The sequence below is a fragment of the Xenopus tropicalis genome, chromosome 2 (genome assembly GCF_000004195.4).
Source record: "Xenopus tropicalis strain Nigerian chromosome 2, UCB_Xtro_10.0, whole genome shotgun sequence".
Lineage (NCBI taxonomy): Eukaryota > Metazoa > Chordata > Amphibia > Anura > Pipidae > Xenopus > Xenopus tropicalis.
In genome coordinates, this window is record NC_030678.2 from 43,251,859 (window position 1) to 43,275,397 (window position 23,539).

At 39.5% G+C, this 23,539-nt stretch overlaps 1 protein-coding gene across 3 annotated transcripts in view; it reads left to right on the plus strand.

Moving 5' to 3' along the window:
- The first annotated feature begins 311 nt into the window (after positions 1 to 311).
- map3k15 (mitogen-activated protein kinase kinase kinase 15) overlaps positions 312 to 23,539 on the plus strand; it is a 78,256-nt gene continuing 55,028 nt past the window's right edge. Inside the window, exon 1 of one of the 3 annotated variants that reach the window (XM_012956991.3) lies at positions 312 to 1,487. In XM_012956991.3, coding sequence (XP_012812445.1) covers positions 1,130 to 1,487 — 358 coding nt within the window. In that variant the 5' untranslated portion in view covers positions 312 to 1,129. 3 annotated transcript variants of the gene reach the window in all.

The following is a 23,539-nucleotide window of genomic DNA, read 5'->3' on the forward strand; positions in this document are numbered from 1 at the left end:
ATTGTTTTGTTTCTGTCAGCATAGTGTGTGTTTACTGTCAGTTCCCAGAAGCCCCTGTAGTACATATAACATGCAGTGTACAGCCTCCAACACTGATTGCTACATAGTATAGTCATTTTGTAGGCGTCCGGTTTTCGTGGAAATACACGTTCCCCTTTTTCTAAATAGTAAATGACTGTTCTTATTTCCCTAAACCTTTTGTGGTCAAGGGAGGCCACTGGAACCCTACCCTGGCTGCCCCGCCCTGACTGCCCCAATCCCTATTAGTTATGGCAAGTAAAGGGGAAACCTTACACACTCCCTACAGGAAGCCCAAGCTGTGTGCGGATTGGCAGCTTTGGAAGAGGCGTAACCATGACAAGTAGGAGGGAAGTTGGGTCTGCTCCCAGCGCCACTAACCTGTAGGCATTACCTGCATGGCAGTATATAGTGTGTCGGGGCAGGGCAGGGAGATACTGGCAGCTGTCTGAGGAGGAGAGAGCAAAGTTTCCCCAGAGGCCACGGAATGGGCTGAGCTGTGTGCTGCCGCAGCTTAAGCAATGTCAATAATACGTAGCTATGCTTGAGAGGAAATAGCTTTTAAGTGACTGGCTCCCATTATCTCTCCAGTGCACATGCATGTGCCGAGCTGCTCTATATTTAACTGACTGACACATCCCTCAAAGTATGCGCTGCGGCCGCTGCTGCTGGAAGCCCGGAACTATTTGCCTGTGGGAACTCTGAAGTGCAAGAGCTGCCTCCAATTGTGTCTCTCCCAGCAAACTTGTGTCTCTCCCAGCAAACTGGTGTCTCTCCCAGCAAACTTGTGTCTTGGCTGCTGCTGCTGTTCCCGGACTGTATCTCAGCATTGAGAGCGGCACTTGTCACAAGAGGTACTGTTCCACTCCTCCTCACACTTCCCAGCAACTTCAATTGAAGGGACCCATTACTACTGCACTGCAATATACTGGATCCTGGGGGCTTCCTTCCACTGTGGTGCCTCAGAGGTACATGAGATGATGCACCCACCTGCCTCACATCAACTTTCCATTCACCATTATTTTACATAGAAGGGAATTGTTGGTACTTTCTGTCCTGCTCTCTCCTGTGCCCATGTAAAGAGAGACATCTCATAATTCCACCAATCAGCATGGAGACCATCAACCCCTATGTGACAGTGCAAGCACCCAGTGAATCTGGGGGATTTAGTAGGGAGCAGTTAGGAGCTGCTGAACTCCCAGGTGGGTCAGTCCCTACTTGCCCTGTTTCAGAGCCCTCTGCTGGGGCAGTATGTGAAGGTGCCCAGTGGTTGAGCAAGCAAAGGTCTCTGCGTGTAGTGTATGTACTCAATGACAGCCCAAAGTCAGCGATGGGGGGCAGCCCGGAATCTGGGGCCCTGCACTGCCTGCGTCGGGCCTGTGAAGGAGAAGGGGCGCATCTCAGTAGTGTCAATTTTGGGGAGCTGGACTTTGGGGAGACTGCTGTTCTGGACACCTTCTATGATGCAGGTAAGTGAATTACCAAATTGCCAAGTAATATCAGTTAGTGCTAGAAATAGTAATTCCTTATATTCAGAAAACTTGCTTATTGAGAAGATTGTGTAATCACCACAGGCTTGCCACTATAAGCTTTTGAGTTTTGAAACATTGGAAAGTCCAGGCACAGAAGGGGTCAGATCGATTCCTGTGACACATAGCGGTGCATTTACAATATGACAAGTACTGCCACACGCTCCATGTGCTTTGGCTTTGTGGTGGAGCACATGGAGTTAACTGTGTGATGGATTTAATGGCAGATTCACAGCGGAACACTTATATGCCTATTGCATTCACCTCTCATGTAAACTCTAACATATTATTTGCCTGTGTAATTTGACTGCAGTACTCAGTGGGTATAAACCTTAGACAGATTTACTCCTGTGCTGTAAACACTGCAGCCAATTGGCACATAGCTTGAATAATTCTTTTTAGGGGCCCATTCTGAGAAGTGTTTTTATACTGACTGCAGTCAGACCTGCCAGCACTACTTCTGCTAATGATCCCTTCCATTTGGGGCTTTCGTTGGGAAGAGCAATAGGCCTTGATCTATATTTTCCTGAATGTATTGTTGGCCTCTTTCCACAAATTAACAAGAGTATTAGTCTAGTGCTGGAATGCATATGATTGAATACTCTATTACATTATTTCAGTTTTTTGAAACTGCATGTTTAGACTATGTGATTGGGTAAAGTGTGGTTGTCAGAACAATCATCCACAGTGCTGTAACTTTGCTTCAGTAGGTTCAGTAGTGTGAGGGGAATGGCATATATGAAACTTGCATGAGGCTTTAACTGTTTTAATCCTGTGGACCATTATAAAAAAGAGGCCATAGTGCCAGAACCATATTGTAGTCTTTGACCTTTGTTGTGCGGGTATTTACATGGCAACACATGGCATGACTCATCAGAGAACAGACCGGCATGGAAAGGGTTAATAGAAGTTAGTGAGTGCCAGCCCTAGTGTCCTAGAATAAAAACATATGGCATGACCAGGTCCTTGGTGATTTTTTTGTTGTTGTTTATTTAAAGGAGCACACCCTCATTTTTATATTTGTAAAACATCTATCATGCAGCGTGCGTGTAGGGATACTTGCCCAAATAGCTGACATTCCTATTTAAACACAAGTATCAGGGCATCCTCCTGGTTGTCATGCAGGTATGTGCTAACACCCTTGTCACCATCATCACCAATCTCCCTTGCCTTCCTGTCCTTGTGTGTGACTTCTGCACACTCTGAATGCAAAGAGGGCTAAAAATCAATGGTTGTCATGCACCAGTAAAAATGAAATATTGTAGCAAATACTGTGGGTGTAAATGTGAGTAAATTTGCAGCAGTTTTTTTGTTTTTGTTTTTTTTTAAATAATTTATTGTTCTGGTTATGTTGCCCCCATCCAATCCACCATTTGTCACTAATTCTAAAAACCCAATATGATTTGATTGACAGGATTGTTATAAGCGCGATATAGGTTATACATATGATGGAGTTTATAATCACCTTTACTGTTCTGTGCTTTCAGTCTGTTATTCAAAGCCTGTTAGAGCAGCATTTATAATGAAATAGCTCAAAAAGACTGCCTGCAAGTAACTGCACTTTAATAGTATAACAATATAATTATTATTACTTTTAAGGTACTATTCGCCAAAATCCCTGTCACATGTTCCTTTAAGATCTTGTCAGTCCGCTCATTGCTGAGTGATAATATGAATGGGAAACAGGCTGCCTGTGGCAGAAACTGCGAATGGTAGGCAGATATCGCATGGGAATTCTGACATACATTTGTAAGTGATCCTCCATTCACCTATTCACCCATTCCATCTTTATGTAATTAAAACAAGGATTAACACCTAAATCATGTGTGCTATTTTGTTGGAGGTAATAGCTGATGAAAAAATAAAGGGGAAGGGTGGTGGCACTATGGTTAGCACCGCTGCCTTGCAATGCTGGGGTTCTGGTTTGATTCCAACCAGGGCACTATCTGCAAGGAGTTTGCATGTTCTCCCTGTGCTTTCATGGGTTTGCACTGGGTACTCCAGTTTCCTCCTACACTCCAAAAACATACAGGTTAATTAGCTCCTGACAAAACGGACTGTAGCATGTGTGAATGTGATAGGTTTCTTAGCCTCTTAACGCCACTGGGGCAGGGGCTGATTTGAATGTGCAATCTCTGTAAAGTGATGCAGAATATGTCAGCACTATGCCATTTTTTCTGCATTCAATTTCACAGCGCAGAGATCTGCGGCCACCCAGCTGATACAAAGCTGCCTGTATTTGTCTGTGTTGTATTCTTGAGGGTCAGGAGTGGGGAGGCATGCCTTATCTCAACCCAATCCCATTCACTACCCATTCTCTACCTGATCCCAAATTTGTGCATACAGGTTAGGGAGTGGCAGAGGGCATAGGGTGCAATGGGACTCTTTCCTTATTGCCAGCTCTGTGGCAAGGACAGGGTTGGTCTGTGTCCCCTACAATAATGTTCTGGGCATCATGCAGAATTTTTTTTATTTGGCTTGGGATGTGAGTTAAGGTGGCCAAACAGGTCAGCTGTCGATTCGGGTCCTTCAGACCGATTTGGCAGCTTATCTGCCTGTGTATAGGCACCCCCAACAGACTTACCCGACTAGTATCTCATCTAAAATCGGCCAGATCTCAATCGGGCAGGTTTCATTTTCCTGTCTGATCTGGGACAACACTGGCTCTTTGATGTGGTCCTCAGTCCGACGGCCCATATACCCACTGTTTTAATTTGATTGTTTGGCTCCAGGGTCAAATTAGCCCGATATTGCCCACCTTAGATTATCATATTGGGAGAAGATCGGGAGATCTGCTCGTTTGGCGAGCTTGTAATTGGTAGTAGAGAAGGAGCACTTCAGCTGAATCTACATACAGAACAGCAGATGATAAGAACAGTTAAAGGAGCCCTATTTTTTAAAAAATTTGCTACCATAACATTGACCACAAAGCCTCCCCCATAACCACTATATTTAGATGTGTATTGTGATTTACTGTTGAAATCCTGGCCTGAACTACTTCCATTCTCCGTTTGGGCTGGCATCATCAGCAATCCCTTCTCTTGGGCCAGTAAACCTGCATTTATTACTATGATGAAGGGGCACTGAAAGTTTTTTGTACTTCCCAGTGATGTGGTCTGGGAGGCCAAAGTAATGCAATAGATACAGCCTGTGCAAATTTGTCAGGCTTATATAGAACTGACGTGCATGAAATAATCTTTTTAATCTTCTCTGAAAAAATGTGTGTGCCAGGTATGGAGAGACAAATTACAGAAAGACTCTATGTAAAGAAATGCCCAACTTCTGGGTAACCAGTCCCATACTTGTACTTCTTTTCAACCACAAACACACTGAGATTGAGTATTGCTGTTGGGGTATTGCCTGGTTTGCAGTTGACATTCCTACTCATCACACGGGTTCCTCTAATGTATCCTATTTTTATGAAATTAACTGTTTTTTGGTGGGTGTTTGTTTTCATTGCATTTTCTTATATCTCTTACAATCAAAGGACCGGTTGAGGTGTGTTTTATTGAGAAAGCTTAAATAAATGTTTTATAAGTCTGTTATAAGTGCAGGCAGCCACAGTAGTGAATGTGACCTCCCGGGGTGCTGCTGCGCAGACTTTCTTCAACTTTACATGTTGCATCTTACTGCTCATCAAAACTGAACTATGCAGGGTTACTTTGTTCTTTCTGGGACTACCATCTTATCTGGAAAATAATACCAGCCTTTTTAGCTCTCCTAACACCAGGTAAAACTTCTGTAAATCTTCTGTGGCCCTAGTCTAAGGGCTTTCTTGATAAAAGTAACAAGGTAGGGAGTCTAGGATCTCCATCTCTAAAGTCTAAATACAAATATGAAGAGCAGAAATGCTCTACAGCAGGGGTCCCCAACCTTTTAAACATGTGAGACACATTTAAAAATGTTGGGGAGCAACACAAGCATGAAAAAAGTTTTGGGGGTGCCAAATAAGAGCTCTTCGTCTATTCAGTAGCCCCTATTTGGACTGGCAGCCTACATAAGGCTCTCTTTGGCATAACATTGGGTTTTTATGCAACCAAAACTTGCCACCAAGTCAAGAATAAAAAATAACTACTGGGTTTGGCAGCACTAAGAGCAACATCTAAGGGCATTGGTGAGCAGCATGCCTCTCCTGAGCCACTCATTTGGGATCACTGTTCTAGTATACACAAAATAAACCATTAAACCTTATATTTGAAAATGCAGACCAGTGTGACTGGAGAAATCAGATTATTCAAAAACTCATTGCAGTCACAATTAGATGAGTTCTGTTATCAAGATACACATTGAGTGTTGTATCTCTTTTTAATAACTTTTTATGGAGGATGTTCAGTTAAATACATAAAGCCACGCAGGCATTGTAACAACATAACATATGCTGGTAACCTTAGACACTCAAAAGTTGTCCAGAGTCAATAAATGATTTACATCTCATTTTAACCATGGAAAAAAATTGTGCATGAAAAAGGGGAGAAGAATATTAGAACATCCCTACTCCTGTGCATTATGTTTTAAATGACACCTTCTCTATCCTTCCCCCAATAGCCCCCTACCCCTGCTTGTGGGAAGGTCAGTTCTTCTACAGGTCTGTTAATCATCTAGCCTCTGCTACATTGTTTCACTAGTCAGACCCAGTACTTCAGATTATATAGACAGCCAGGCAGATACTGCTTTTAGTAGCAATTACATTTACATCCAGTTTTAAAAACAAATGGAAACCAATGTTTAATAAATGTAAAAATACCAGTCAATAGGGTTTCACTGGATGGAGGCCTGGGGAATGGAGTGTCTGGTTCCAGAGGAAGCATGGCAGCTCTCTGCGAGAAACGCAACAAACACTAAGTTTTATATGCAGTGTACTTTTGGGAATTTTTTCCTTTAATAAAAGTTTATTACATACAGTTCAGTTTTACCAGTGCAGATCAGCAGTACATTATACTTTAAAACACTTTTATTTTTTTGGTGTTACTATTCCATTAAAACCCATTCAGCAGCAAGCCATAGCAGTCCCAAAACTCATAAAGCTACCCCTAGGTATAAATGTACACTAAATGGATAGACTAAACTTGATAAATACTGTAAATGTTGCTGGTCAGAGATGACCACTGTCACTAACTCAAAGGATTTATGTTTTATCCTTTAATTTGTAAAACCAATATATAATATATATTTTATATAAAGAACTATATTTTGTATGTTTGGAACCCTTGGGTAGGCTGGAGCCTGTAGCTGGACAGCTCTGATACACAGCAGTCAATTTAATTTAGCTACAGTCATCCTAAACCCAAAATCTTCCCGGCATTAAAAGTGCTGAGTAATGGTGACACTCTATCAGTAAGAAGTTCTGTGCATTTGCCAGTACTGGAGGAGAGCAGCAGGGTCATATGAGAACTGTGCTAGTGACTGGGAGGGCACAGGTTACTTAGGGGAAAAAAGGAAAAGAAAAGTGCAGATAATTGTAGCAGCACAAAACATAAATATGTACAAATCACATACATGAATATCCAAGCCGATAGCTTTTATTCACATGACAGCCACATGTATCGATGTCCACATATTGCATTCTGTGATGTAAGCCTCAGGTACATTCCCATCCTCTTCCGCTCTTCCTCTTCATTGTCAACATTGCTTGACATCTGCCTGGTGGGCAGAATATTTTAGCCTGTAACTACATGAATTTCCATACATGAGAATGAAAGCTACAGGCTTGGACATCAATAGATATGATGCAGATATATTTATTTTTGTCATGTAGGGCAGGCTGCCTTATAGCTATCTGTAGTTGTAGTTCTCTTCGTATGCCAAGCTGCAGTTCCGGTCCTACTGATTGCATTTTAGACCTAAGAATAAACGTCTCATGTAAGTGTCACAGTTGACAGTTGTGTGTGTTGATCCTCTAAGGCACAATTGTTTACATTTTGTGGAATTACTCGCAGCATTTAAAATTTCCTATATCCCAAGGGCCCTTCTTGGACAGGATCAGCAGAGACTGATGCTGTTGTGTGCATCATTGGAGCAGGACATGCAATAGTTTAAGAAAAAAACACTGCTTTTAAATGTAAAAAAAAAAATAGCTAAAACAATTTCTTGTATTGAGGAATGTTGAACTCCAGTTATACCTTTCTCGCTATAGAATAGATGTGGAGGTTAGCTGGACAAATGTGACTGCAATGATTATTAATTGAGGGTTATGAATGTTATCCAGAAACCATCATTTCTTTATATCTTTTGCTACTGTATATATCTTATATCCTGTCTGCACAGTGATTCCCATAAAATAAAGGATGATATTCAAAATGATATAGTGCCTATTGTACCTCATTTCTATTTTTGTATTATTTAACATTTTGTTCTACTCTATGGTTTGGAATTTTAGCAGCTATCTAGGTTCTAGAGCCCAGAATACCTGAACAACTAGGCAGTCATTGAATAACAGAGTGGAAGATGAATAGAAAGATAAATAATTAGAAATAACAAAAAAATTTGTAGCCTCACAGAGCAATCGTTGTATGGCTGCCTGTCGGTGACCTGAATAACCAGTTACTGCATTTTAAATTAAAAGCTGTAAAGAGGCAGAAAAAAAGGCAAATCATTAAATAACTATAAAAAAAAATTGGAACCAATTGAAACGTTGCAAGAAACTGGGCATTCTGTAACATGCAAAAAGGTAACTTGAAGGTGAAGTAAATCTTTAAATTTGGCAAACTGGAGTTTTCAACATGTGCTGATGGAATCCTAAATAGCAAGGCAAGCTCATTCATGTCAGACAAGCGCCAAAAATTTCTTTCATTCCAGCTGGAGGATCAGTGAGATTTTCTCTACTAACTATGCACACAGATTGTCCTACTGTTTGCTGAATCCACCTCGAGGTTTCACATTCTATACATTTTTTCTTTGTGGATTTATTTGTTCTCATACCATGAACTGTAAAAAGTGTTTTACTCATAGGGGGTTTTATATCAGTCCCTTCCCAAACTGATTTCACATAATGTTTAAAAACCGCTTAATCAAACGATTAAAGGGGACTTTTCAATATAGATTAATTGAAGGGGAACCAAAATTTGTTTTGGGCCTGACACAACACAGAATCTCCTAATATACTCATCACTGTTTCTTCAAAAAGTATCAATAAATACTATTTTATAAGCTGTAATCCAGCTGCAGTTCTTCTTTATCTGCATCATTTGAAATCCTGGCAGAGGAGGAGAGACTAAACCATTGATGTTACAAACTGAAACAACCTTCTCCACAGCTTACAGACCCACATTGCATTGAACTGCAATGTCCCCTATTGCCATCAGGTGTGCAGGTGATTATGGGGATTAATAAATATAATTAACTTTGTATATGACGCAGCAAGGCACATATGCAGTGTCATAAATGTCATACAGGGATTGTCTGCGTGATCTGCTAATTGAAATGTGCCCTCCCATAATTGCAGTGCGCCCCTCAAACCCACATCCACTGCCCCCTTTCCCGTTCCATGGAAACGGGAAGGTTGTGGTTGCGGACCACTTCTGTATGTACATAACTCTGCACCATAAATCTGTAGTGGGTACAAGGCCTTAGATACTGGGCAGGAATGTATTCAGATGTATTATAGGCATATTTCCTAAATATTTTCGGGCCCTTATGCATCAAACATCAATGGGAAAAACTTCAGCAACCCTTGGTCAATATATGTAGTTATAAACAGTGCCATTATAATAAAGCATTCACACTTTTATGCAGTTTAGTTAGTAGAGTAGTAGAAATCTGAGGATTTTGTTTCTTGTTCCAAATCTGAGCTCTATGCAGAAGGCTGAAAGGACACTGCACCTCATCCTTCAATTACAGTGACACAATCAAAGCAGCTTCAAAGGATACAAGGACAGGTCACTTCACAAGGAAAATTTCTCGCCTGCGAATGTGGCCTCCTGCTCCCAGTATAGCCAAGGACAATGAATTTATGTGCTGTTACTATCCCTGTCTGCCAAATTGCACTGTAGCTGCTGAAACTGTTATCTGAGATGTGCATTAATTTAGGGTGAGCTAAACCGATTATTTGAGCATATGAAAATATAACATGGGATTCATTTTACAACGCATTTAGGCCTTTCTCATTTTTCCACTTTAATGCCACGTGTTTTATTTTATATTTATTAGTCAAGGAACTTATAGTAACTCTTAGGTGAAGCAATTATTGTGTCAGCATTTCAGTTTCTCACAGGGAACCTTCCTGAAGAGATGCACAAATACAGAGCCGCTAACCAAACTTACCTTGTACAATGACACCAAAACACCTGTGTCATTATATGATATAATACATAGGGATGTATTTATCAACATTGGAGACAAACCTCACCATTGATGTTGCCCATAGCAACCAATCAGATCTTTGCTTTGTTTTTTAAAGGTGGCCATACATGGGCAGATTTCAGCTGCCTGTTCTGGTCCGTCAGACCTCTTCGGCAGCTTATCTGCCATGTATGGGCACTACCCAACCTAAAATTGGCCAGATCTTGATCAGGCAGGTTTGATTTTCCGATGGATCGGGCATTGCAGTGGTCTGACGCCTATGCCCACCATTGCAATTTGATTGTTGGACCCTATGGCCAAATGATCAAATTAGCCTGATATCGCCCACCTTAGCAATATAATAATAGCATATATTGTATATTATTATGATTAAATTATAATGGTTAAAAAAAATCTTTTTTACAAATTGTTTTTATTTTCTTCTAACAGTTATATTTATATATTTAACTTTTGATTTTAGTATGTTATAGACAGAATTATTCTAAGCAACTTTTTAATTGCCTCTTTCTGCTCTATGATGTTCTATCTGGCTGTTTTGTTGCTGCCACCAAAGACAAAAACCGTGACTGTGGAGCTTCAGTAACGTTAAATTTAACTAGATAGTTTAAATTACAAGCAAGATTAACTGTAAATTGTACAGTGGCTCAGTAATTTGCACTGCTCCCTTTCAGTGCTGGCATCCTGAGTTCAATTCTGGCCTGGGCAGTGTCTGTAAGGAGGCTGTATTTTCTTGCTGTGTTTGTGTGGGTTTTCTCAGGGTAATCTGGTTTCCTTCCATGCTACTAAAACATACAGACAGGTTAACTGGCTGCTTATGATGATATTGTGTAAAGTGAATGTGGTAGGGACCTTATAGATCCACAATGAATGATGAACAGTCTTTTATAATGCTGAATACATTTGTCAGCTCTATAGAAATAAAAGTTGATAAATAATGAAATGCCCTTTAGGCCAGTATAGCTTGGTGCAAGATAGAAGGAGGAAGATAGAAGGAAATTTATTTAAGCACCATCAAGGCTTTGATATTGTTTTTTCAGTAAAGATCTCCCATGTTTTTCACTACACCTAGCTATTACAGTAATTTTTTTTATTACTTTATTACTAGTGTACATAGCATTATTTGCATGCTTTAATTGCGATTCTGCTTCCTGGCTTATGATGTGTTTACACACAGACTTAAGTAAGACTTCTTTTTGCTGAGATGATGGCACTATATAAATAATAGTAATAATGAATGCAAGGATGTCATCTTTATTTGTATTCATATACATTATTTGGATACATTACAAAGATGCATCATTCTATTTCAGGAGTTTGAGATCAAGTGGGAAGGCCCCAAGTCATCAATAAATCATTGGCTTTCTGGCCACAAGACATAAATAAATCATTGACTTTCTGCCATACTGGAGCTATATCGAGACAGAGGATGCGATAGGCTTGATACATTTAGTTTGGTGGAGTAAGAGAAGATCAGGGATGTGGTTTACAGAAGCTGCTACAGGGCATCACACAGGTGTTTCATGTCTATGTGTATTGTTCCTTTTCCAAGTCCTTCATTCCACCTTTATATGGGGAATTTAATGGCTGCCATAGGGTAATTAGTAAGGGCATGTTTCACAGCAATTCTTTCTAGTAATATTTCGTTATCTCATTTTTTTTTGTAGGCTGCATGCCTTTTCTCAGCTGAGCCCTTTGCAGCCACTGCGGATTGTGGTGCAGTGTGTGGTTGAACATTGCCACAAGCTGTTTTTTTCTTACAGGCACTGGGAGAGCTTTGTGTTGCTTCATTATTTTTCCGTTGTTGGTGATGAGTTGCAATTGTGTTTGCACTGTAACCTTTGTGATTATGAGTTTGTTCAGGGGCTGTGGTTTCCTCCCACACTCCAAAAACATACAGGAAGGTTTATTGGCTCCTGATAAAATTGACCCTGTTGGGTGTGGATGAAGTACAATCTCAGTGGCACAGTGGAATGTGTTAGCTTTGTATAAATAAATTGTTAAATAAATAATAATAATTACAGCAAAGTAAAATGGACTAAAATACAAATTGCTTTTTTCTTGTCATAAAATGACAGGTTCTAGTTTATGGCCCTATATAAATTATGTGCTCCTATAAAGGGTCAGCGACACCATCATTAATACATTAATATATACATTTAACAATTATATCTATATGCCCAACATCTGCAAGGTAAATATTTACAAACATTTTTACTTTATAGCAGGTGCCCCTAACCTTTCTTACTCGTGAGCCACAGTCAAATGTAAAAAGACTTGGACAGCAACACAAACATCATAAAAGTTAATGTAGGTGCTAAATAAGGGCTAAGATTGGCTATTAGGCAGCCTCTATGCACACTATAAGCTTACAGGAGGCTTTATTTGGTAGTAAATCTTGTTTTTATTTAACCAGAACTTGCCCCCAAGTCAGGAATCCAAAAATAACTACCTGGTTTGGGGGCACTGAGAGCAACATTCAAGGGGTTGGTGAGCAACATGTTGCCCCTGAGCCACTGGTTGGGGATCACTGCCTTATAGTAATGTAGAAAGCACCTAAGTTCTGGTAATCACTGCTTAAAAATGAAAACATTTCAATGCTGTAAAACAGTTGTATTTTATATAGCTTAAATCGTATATCAATCATTTTTAACCTATGGGTTGGGACTCAAAATTGGGTTCCCTGTATTGTGTAGGATGTGTCTCCATAATCTCCTCTAATAAAAATGAAATCTCCTGCTATGCTGGCTGATATCTGATCAGGCTGTAAGTGTGGTTCTCTAACAGTCAGTTCAAAGACCCCCCACTCCTCAGTTGGTGTGTGTGTTGGTGTCTAAATCCATAAAGGATTTGCTCAATTGGCAACCTTGAGTGGATCTACCTATGTATAAAAAAAAGGGGGGGGGGAGTAGTGCTCACCACTTAATTCTATTCTACCTAATGTATATTCATTTAACTGTACATGTAGCATTATATATATATATAAATATAAATGTATATAAAGCCCTTTCAATATTTATTAAGTGTCTCTGGCTCTTTTAATTTTTATTTGTTATTACTGATTTTCGGTTTGACTCCTCTTGCAAGTGAAATCAATAAACTATATTCTTTATGTTTGTGATGGACAATACTCATTTTTTGAGATGCTGTTAAACTACCTGCCTGAAACTTCCTATGACTTTCAATGGAATTCTGAGGGTTGCAGTGGAACAACAACAGGGGGTCTGCAAGCTGCTTAATGTAAATAGGACCAAAGACAACTGTGTTCCTGCTCAGAAATCTATACAATAAAGGCAATAAAGGAAGGAAACGAGGGAGTGCTGTATGCTATGGGAAAGGCAGTTGCCTATTTAGAACAGATGAAAACGTCTGCTGCATTTTCAACATCATAGCAGGATTTGCACATCTCGGGGAATTTTTGCTGTCCTTGTAGTAATAACAGACAGATGTGCTGATTCATGAATCGTCTCTGCAACCAGTTCCCCTGCCTGTGGGACTGATTTCCTGACTCTGTGCTTGGAAGTGACTGTCTCAGCAGTCTAAAGCTGCTTATCTGGAATTTGACTTCTCATACTGCTCTGATTTTAGGAGCCTGTACTGGCATCGTAGGAGTTGCCTTTCCTATTCACAAATGTTGCCTGTAATGCACAGAGGAGGAAGGTTGTTTCCAGTTATTTGCAGCCTGGGAATTATGATGTTGTACAATTAGCAATGTGCTACAGTGACCGTTTGGTTAGTCAGACCTCTTCCTGTGCTTGTTTGGGCCTATGCATCAGATATTGGTACACATTGCATCACTTATCAGAGTATGTTAAGATTATTCCGGATCACTTACAGCCCTGTATATATGAGAATCCTATATGATAATGTGAGCTGCCACATCATAAGTTTGGTGACTGTAGTTTAAATTACTGAAATAGGTTTAGTCTGCCCTTTAGATTCCTAATTCCACTTTTGTGGAATCCTTAAAGGAGAAGGAAAGGTAAAAACGAAGTAAGCTTTATCAGAAAGGCCTATGTAAATACAGCCATAAGCACTCACATTAAAAGAAACACAGGATTTCTTGTCTCCTTTTTTGTAAACATGTTCTTCCGGTATCTGACTTCCTATCTCATAAAAATCCTTAATTTTGGGGGCCAGAGTCTGCCCAGTTCTCTCCTCTCTCCTGCTCCCCCTTCCTCAAGAATGCTAAGAATTCCCACCCCCCACCTTTAGGAATGTGTAATCTGAGCTATAATGGCTAGAGCTATAAAGCAGGAAGCTTTGAAGACCAATCTAAAATGGCAGCTGCAATCTTAAACAAACAGAGAAAGCTTCTAGGGCTCTTTACTCAGGTATGGTAATGCTTTCTGCAGAATAAATATAGTGTTCCAGGTGGCTCTAATGTGGTGAATCTATTGGCAGTAAAATTCCAAAATGAGACGTATGAGATACGTCATGGCAGATAAAGGCTACTCTGCAGCGGCGGCATATTTATTTTTTTTATTTTGCACACTTATATACACTCATATACACACTTACACACTGTCACACAACTTTTACATATGTACACAAACTTTTACATATGTATACACAAACACTTTTTTCTCTTCATTTTAGCACTTTGTTTTTAGTTTCTTTTCCCTAAAAACTGTTTATTTTGACAGCGTGACTATTGGATCAGATATTCTGACCACTATTTAAACTGTTGTGTGACTTATTTTGTTGTTTCGCTGATTTGCACAATTTTTATGGTTTTATTGCATTTTTATCCCTGTATAAGTGTTCCTAATCTGTTTTTAGCATAGCTTTGCTGTATGTAACTTTGGTGTACAAAAATAACTTTACCTATTTTGAATTCTTCAGAATGTGTACTTTACAAAAATATATGGTTTTCTGGGGGTCTCTGTATAGTTAGGGGGTGTTAAGGCACATAATATGCTGATATGGGGCTCTGTATGCAAAAGCTGAGTTGGCAGGCGAGAAATCCATATGCGCTATTTTCATTTCGGGGTCAGTACATACCACAGACTTTGGTATATCTATGCATATTGGGCATCAAACTGTTCAGTAGACCTTAGGTGTTCCTATTTGGGGTGATTTGCCTTTATCTGATCTTTATCAAGAAAGTGTGAGAGTGCAACATTTTTATGGAATTTTCTGAAATGTCATAAAAATCTGCAAACTTAGGAAAGCTTTATGGCTTGGTACTTTGGAGTAGAAAGACATGGGTGCCCATTATAGATTCGGGGGAATGTGTATTTTCCAAAAATATATGGTTTTCTGGAGTGAGTGTACTTTTTTGTAGCATTATCCCACATAAATAATGTAAATGCGTTGATTTTGCAGAAGCTGAAATGATAGATCATATGGGGGTATGTTCCCATTGGGGCCCCTACATGCCACATACATAGGTAAACCTATACATATTTGGTATCAAACTGTTCAGTGGACCCCTGGTGTTCAAATTTACATAGTTACATAGTTACATAGGGTTGAAAAAAGACCAGTGTCCATCAAGTTCAACCCATCCAAGTAAACCCAGCACACCTAACGCACACCTACCAATCTATACACTCACATACATAAACTATATATACAACCAGTAATACTAACTGTAGATATTAGTATCACAATAGCCTTGGATATTCTGATTGATCAAGAACTCATCCAGGCCCCTCTTAAAGGCATTAACAGAATCTGCCATTACCACATCACTAGGAAGGGCATTCCACAACCTCACTGCCCTCACCGTGAAAAACCCCCTACGCTGCTTCAAATGGAAGCTCCTTTCCTCTAATCTAAAGGGGTGACCTCTGGTGCGTTGATTGTTTTTATGGGAAAAAAGAACATCCCCCAACTGCCTATAATCCCCTCTAATGTACTTGTACAGAGTAATCATGTCCCCTCGCAAGCGCCTCTTTTCCAGAGAAAACAACCTCAACCTCGACAGTCTCACCTCATAGCTTAAATCTTCCATCCCCTTAACCAGTTTAGTTGCACGTCTCTGCACTTTCTCCAGCTCATTAATATCCCTCTAAAGGACTGGAGCCCAAAACTGCACTGCATACTCAAGGTGAGGCCTTACCAGGGACCTATAAAGGGGCAAAATTATGTTCTCATCCCTTGAGTAAATACCCTTTTTTATACAAGACAGCACTTTATTTGCTTTAGTAGCCACAGAATGACACTGCCTGGAATTAGACAACTTGTTATCAACAAAAACCCCTAGATCCTTCTCCATTAAGGATACCCCCAACACACTACCATTCAGTAGATAGTTAACGTTTATATTATTTCTACCAAAGTGCATAACTTTGCACTTATCAACATTGAACCTCATTTTCCAGTTTGCTGCCCAGTTATCTAATTTTGTCAAATCGCTCTGCAAAGCGGCAGCATCCTGCATGGAACTTATAGTTTTGCACAATTTAGTGTCATCAGCAAAAATAGAAACAGTACTGTCTATGCCCACCTCCAGGTCATTAATAAACAAGTTAAAAAGCAAAGGCCCAAGGACTGACCCCTGCGGTACTCCACTAACCACACTGGTCCAATTAGAAAATGTTCCATTTACAACCACTCTTTGTACTCTATCCTTCAGCCAGTTCTCTATCCAATTACAAATATTATGTTCTAGGCCAATATTCCTTAATTTGATCATTAACCTTCTGTGAGGTACTGTATCAAACGCTTTAGCAAAGTCCAAGTAGATGACATCAACTGCCATTCCAGCATCAAGGTTCCTACTCACCTCCTCATAAAAGGCGACTAAATTAGTCTGGCAAGATCTGTTACGCATAAAACCATGCTGGCACAAACTAATAGTATTGTGAACTGCAATGTATTCAAGTACCCTATCTCTTATTACCCCTTCCAAAAGTTTTCCTACTACTGATGTCAGACTAACAGGCCTATAGTTTTCAGGCTGAGAACGGGATCCCTTTTTAAATAATGGCACCACATTAGCAATCCGCCAGTCTCTCGGCACCATGCCAGACCTCAATGAATCCTGAAAAATTAAGTGAAGAGGCTTGGCAATCACAGCGCTCAGCTCATTTAATACCCTGGGATGAATCCCATCCGGCCCTGGACCTTTGTTTACCTTTACATGTTCAAGTCTCTTTTGAATTTCCTCCCGAGTGAACCATGCGTCAGTAGCTAAATTACTAGAACTGGGCATATTACAAGGGAAGCCTTCATTATCTGGCTCCTCAGATGTATAGACAGATGAAAAATAAGAGTTCAAAATTTCAGCTTTTTCCCCGTTCTCATCAACCAACTTACCCCCCGTGATAATAAAGTTCCCACCCCTTCTTGCTTCATTTTTTTACTATTCACATAATTAAAAAATAATTTTGGATTCTTTTTACTCCTAGCTGCAATATCCCTTTCCATTTCTATTTTAGCTTGCTTGATAGCTTTTTTGCATGCTTTATTTGCTTCCTTGTACCTGATGAAAGTTTCTGCTGTCCCAGCTAACTTGAATGCCCTAAAAGCACGTTTTTTCTTACCAACCTCGACAATAACACTTTTATTCAGCCATAAAGGTTTTGCTTTGCGATGCCTCTCCTTGCTTACAAGGGGAATATACTGTTGTGTATACTTGCAAAGCAATGTTTTAAAGATGTTCCATTTTCCTTCTGTGTCTAACCCCATGAAAAGCCTTTCCCAGTTGACACATTGCCCTTATACTGGCAAAGTCTGCACGTCTAAAATTGAGGGTTTTAGTTACTCCCTTATAGAGCTGTCTCTGCAGCATTATCTCAAAGGAGACCATGTTGTGATCACTGTTCCCCAAATGCTCACCCACACAAATGTTAGAGATGAGTTCATTATTATTAGATATCACCAGGTCCAAAATAGAGTCATTCCTAGTGGGTTCTTGAACCGCCTGAAATAAAAAGTCATTTAGCATATTTACAAACCTACTAGCTTTTTCTGACTTAGCCACCCCATTACTCCAGTCAATGTCCGGATAATTAAAGTCCCCCATAATAACAACTTGACCCAATTTTGAAGCCTCCTCCATTTGCAACAATAGCTGGGCCTCATCCCCCTCATCTATACGGGGTGGTTTATAGCATACACCAATGATCATTTTCTTTGTGACCTTCAGCCCTACTGAAATTTCTACCCAAAGAGATTCAACGTTTTCATTGGTAGGGTGTTTTATCTTGGCAGCTAACACTATGTGGGAGATAAGATGCTGCAAAATGGAAGATTTGAGGGGATTTTTGGAAATGTCATCAAAATTGCCAAATTTAGAAAAGCTTTGCGGCTTGGTACTTTGGAGTAGAAAAACACAGGTACCCATTTTAGATTCGGGGGAATGTGTACTTTACAAAAATATATGACTTTCTGGGGTGAGCTTACTTTTTACTAGCTTTATCCCACATATAATGATGTAAATGTGTTGATTTTGCAGGAGCTGAAATGATAGATCATATGGGGGTATGTTCACATTGGGGCCCCTACATGTCACATACTTGTATAGGTTTATCTATATTGTGTATCAAACTATTCAGTGGACCCCTGGTGTTCAAATTTAGGGTGTTTTATTTGGTTACTTTATGACCTGTAGGAGATAAGATACTCTAGACTGGAAGCTTTGAAGTGATTTTTTTTAAAATTTCACAAATTTTGATAAAAACCAAAACTTTAGGAAAGCATTCCGACTTGATAGTTTGGAGCAGACAGACAGTTCTACCTATTCTGGATTCCACAGAATCTGTTCTTTCCGAAAATGTACAATTTTCTGGGATAAACCTGTTAGTGGAATTTTTGTCCTTGAAATCTAAAGTATGCAGCTTTCTGCAGCAGAGCTTTTGAAATTTGTGAAAGTGTACTGCTGGGAGTTTTTGACCTATTCAAGTGAGAAATCTCCATAAAACCAAATATATTTGGTATTGGCAAGTTCAGGAGACATGGGACTTTCCAAATCAGTTATAGATTCATGCATAAAATTTTGTTTCTGGTATATGTGTTTATATTATGGAAATTATTTTTTTTTTCATTTTTAGATATTTAGAAGCCTATATCTTGTTACAGATTTGGAATTACACAAACATTCTACCATATTTTGAAAGCTTAGGTTGTCATGAGAAAAGCGATATATTGTTTTCCTGGGTAAACTAAAAGTCCCCCCGAGGAAAGGCCCCTAAAGTGAAACAGTGCAAAATGTTAAAAAACTGTCTGGCAATACAAGTTCCGCTTTGACCAAAATGGCTGGCAGTGAAAGGGTTAAATCAAACACACAACAAATCTAGAAGGAATTGCAGTTAAACAGAGACCAAAGATTAACCCACCACACAACTGGGACAGGGTGCAACAGGACTTCTGCCTATCCCATGCCTCTTAAAATGCTGCCTATCTACCCCAAGTACGCAGTCACCTTTGCGCATCATCGCCACTGCTTGCTACCACTCCCCTCTGCTCGCTACCCCATAGCCCCCCCGCCCCCAATCATTACATCACTTTGGGGTGACTTGCTTTGTATGCCGCCTGGGTTTTGCCATACACTTCTCTGTATTAGTAAACTTTTAGTCTTAGAAGAGCATTCTTATGACCTCTTCCAGCAAGGATTCCTCACCTACAGGTTTTAGTGATGTAGTTTCTGTCCCAGACTCACTAAAACATGTGTATTATTAAAAAAAAACCCACCCTGTTGTAAAATATAAAATATGAGGATATTACATGAAATTCCATGACCTGCCTTAAAAGCACTTGGCCTTAAGCCAATTGTCATGAAACTCCCTGGTGACTTATAATATCCATATAATTTATAATAGGGTGTACATTATTTAAAATAATACGTTTTAGTGAGTCATGTGACTAAAATTAAATCACTGATCAATAACATCACTGAATATAACTGATAACATCACTAAGCACCATTTGTAAGAATATGATTTACAGTATATTTATGATTCTGGCATTTTGCCACTTCATAAATGACCTGGTAGAGGCAGCGATTATTTAAATACATTTTTACATCTGATTGCCACCACACAAAAACTGTAAGATAAGTGTTGCAAGAAACATCAACATAAAAAAAGTCAATGCATAAAAAAGTAGAACAAATGTGTCTTTCCCTGAACCATAAAGTTACTGAGACTGACATTTATCATATTCCAATAGAGGAAGAACACCCCTGGCCCAATCTTCTTCCAGTACTGATTAGAGGAACTCTTGGTTTAATGTAACAAAAGGAGCAAAGTCTAATAACTGACGCATTGCTAGGTTTGCATGAATTGCAGGGATGGTCCATGGCTTGGGGAGGGAGCTTATTAACAGCGACAAGCAAGATAGTGCTACCTGAGCTGTGCCCACCTTTGTTAGTGATTTTAATACAAGTGAAAAAGGGTTGGATATCTTTTACAGCTAATATAATTGGTATTTTATACTAATTTTCAGGGCTTGAGACCTTTTTGGTCTTTAGAAGTGGGCTTCTGATTTTTGCGCAGGCAACTCATAGTATGGTTGTCTTTACACCTGTTTAAAGCTGGACCTATGTGAAAAAATCTGCTGCTAGTGAGGTCAGGCTTACATTTAGATTATAATAGGGTCATTAGAGGGCTACATAAGTTGGACATTGAGGTCCTCGTCCAACAAAATGTTTAAACCTGCCTAGTAAAATATCTGCCCAATCCTGCAAGACATCAATTTAGACTTGCACTCAAACCAATACATTTTCTGCAGCTAAGGGTGAAGACACAGAGCTACTAGTAGCAGCTACTTGTCATGGCTACAGAAACAGACATTGCTGATCATTTACTGATAACGGTCTCTACCTGTGTTTTGGCAGAGGCAATTCTCAGTATTGTCTATGGCAGGGTTTTTTCTGGTGTTTATTAGCTATGACAAGTAGCTGCTACTAAGTAGCTCTGTTTTTCTTCACCCTAATACTGCCTCTTTTATGGCCACTTTAACTGACATAATCACATGAGCCTTTTACAGTGAGACTTAGGCTTTCCCAGTAGTGCTGTTACACAATGTGCATGCATTTACAAATGGATGCAAGTTTTCCCCTCTATTGCAGCATCCTTTGCCTAGCAATGGACACCATTTTTTTTTACCGGACTTGCGTCAAACTGATTCTGCAACTCTAGAAACCACACTGCGTTGTGGGGGGAAAAAAAAAACATTGTGTTTTTCACCCATTATTTTGCAGTTAGAACTTTGCCATAATAGATATTGTGGGCTAATATCACTCCACTAAAGTCGATATATTTACACCATGTTCAGTAATAGTATGTTGGTGTTACTTGAATTAGTTTTGTCTGGTTTATATCTAGCAAGGTCCATTATACAGAGAAGTACTGTGCCTTTAAATGAGAAGGAAAGGTTAAATCTTAGTAAGCTTTATCAGACAGGTCTATGTAATTAAGCACTCACAGAAATGCTGTACTAGAGTCCTCTATCAAAAGAAACACAGGATTTATTTTCTTCTTTTGTGTAAACATGTTTTTTTGTATCAGACTTTCTTCTCTCCTTCAGGGCACGGCACGAGTCTGCGCAGCTTGCTCCTCTCTCCTCCCCCCTCCCTTCTGCTCTCACCGTTTCCCTTCTCCCCCTACCACCTCTGCTTTAATCTGAGCTACCAGCAGCCTGACCTGCAGCACAGAAGTTACTGAGACCAACCTAAAATGGCAGCTGCTATCCTAAACAAACAGAGGGAGCTTCTTGAGCTGTTAAAGGGGTTGTTTACCTTTTGAGTTAACTTTTAGTATGATGGAGAGCAGTGATCCCCAATCAGTCACTCGTGAGCAACATGTTGCTCACCAACCCCTTGGATATTGCTCTCAGTGCCCTCAAACCATGTAGTTATTTTTAAATTCCTGACTTGGTGGTAGGTTTTGGTTGAATAAAAACAAGATTTACTACCAAATAAAGCCCCCTGTAAGCTGATAGTGTGCATAGAGGCTGCCTAATAGCCAATCTTAGCAATTATTTGGCACCTCCATGAACTTTTATGATGTTTGTGTTGCTCTCCAAGTCTTTTTATATTTGACTGCGGCTCACGCGTAAAAAAGGTTGGGGACCCCTGATGTAGAGAGTAATATTCCAGACAGTTTGCAATTGGTCTTCATTTTTTATTATTGGTAGTTTTTTTTTTATTTCAGTTTTTTATTCAGCAGCTTTCCAGTTTGGCTGCTAGGGTCCAAATTACCTAAGCAACCAGGGAGTGGTTTGAATGAGAGACAGGAATATGAATAGGTGCGGACCTGAATGGAAAATTAAGTTATAAAAAGTCAATAAAACTTTAGCATCAAAGCACAGAGCATTAGTTTTCTGGCAGCTGGGGGTCAGCGACCCCTCATTTGAAAAATGAGTTAGAAGTTGACAGCAAATAATTAAAAAATTATAAAAAATGAAGATCAATTTAAAGTTGCTTACGAACTACCTCTTTAACTCAGGTGTGGTTAAGCTTTTGCAAGCTAGAATGCTATATTTATTGTGGATAATCTATTGGCAATAAAATGCCAAAATGCCTTTCCTTCTCCTTTATAGCACAAAAAAGCAGCATCATATTCTGTAGACTGATCTTTGAACACTTGTCAGGATTAAAGGGAAAAAATGATGGAGAGAAAACAAGTCCTTGCAAAAAACCTGCTATCTTCTGCCAGAAATCTAAAATAAGTACAAAAGTTCATGAAAAAGTTTCATGATAACAATGAGACATAGACACGGACTGCCAGAACTTCAGTGGCTAAGGAAAAGCAAAATAGTGGCATAGCCTAAGCCATGACCTATTTGAAGACTGCAGTGCTCCACAGGAAAATTAATAGACTATCAAGCAATGTTTTGACAAGAATAATCAAGTTCCAAAAGATGCAAATCTGTAACTAGACAGCTGGTAGCTGGGGATACCAAATATAGGCTATAATTGGTTATTTGGCAGCCCCTGTGTGGATTGGCAACCTACAGGAGGTTCCGTTTGGCAGTACTCCTGGTTTTTATGCAACCAAAATTTGCCTCCAAGCCCGGAATTCAAAAATAAGCACCTGCCTTGAGGCCACTGGGAGCAACAAATTGCTCCCGAGCCACAGGTTGGGGATCACTGCTCTAGATGATTGGAGTAACCATGATCACAGACCAGTGGGCCCTTTGCAGTCATCCCTATTATGATCCAGATATATGAAAAAGTCATAAGAAATACAATTAAGTGAATAACTCAAATCTCACCATAATTGGATTTTTAAATTGGGTCTTCAGGAGATTAAATAGAGATTTTCCCCTAAATGGTATTCTGACTGGACCCCTGGTCACTGCCCTGGGTCCTATGGTGACAGCCTTTTAAACCACTGATTTGTATACTCCGGACTATGGGTAGATAGGTTCCGCCTCTGAATAAAATGGTTCTGGCACACACTGAAAAACATATTTGCTCCAGCAGTTTACAGTATTACATTCTCTTTTTAACATATATTTATGCAGGAATGTTATGAATACCAAAGTTATTTGCAGCTTGGAATTTGTAATTTCGCAAATATCCAGTCAAATGCAGTAACTGTTTCCCATGTTATGTTTAATGATAAAAATAGGCAGCATATTTATTTCATTAAATTTTGTCTATTTGTGTAACTATTCTGTGGAAACAAAAATGTTTACCAATTGTTTATCCATTTGGTTCTGTTATTAAGCAGATGTAGCTGCTTAAGTTTATAGAGAACAATACGGTACACAAATGCTTGTGTCTCCATTAAACGTAATAC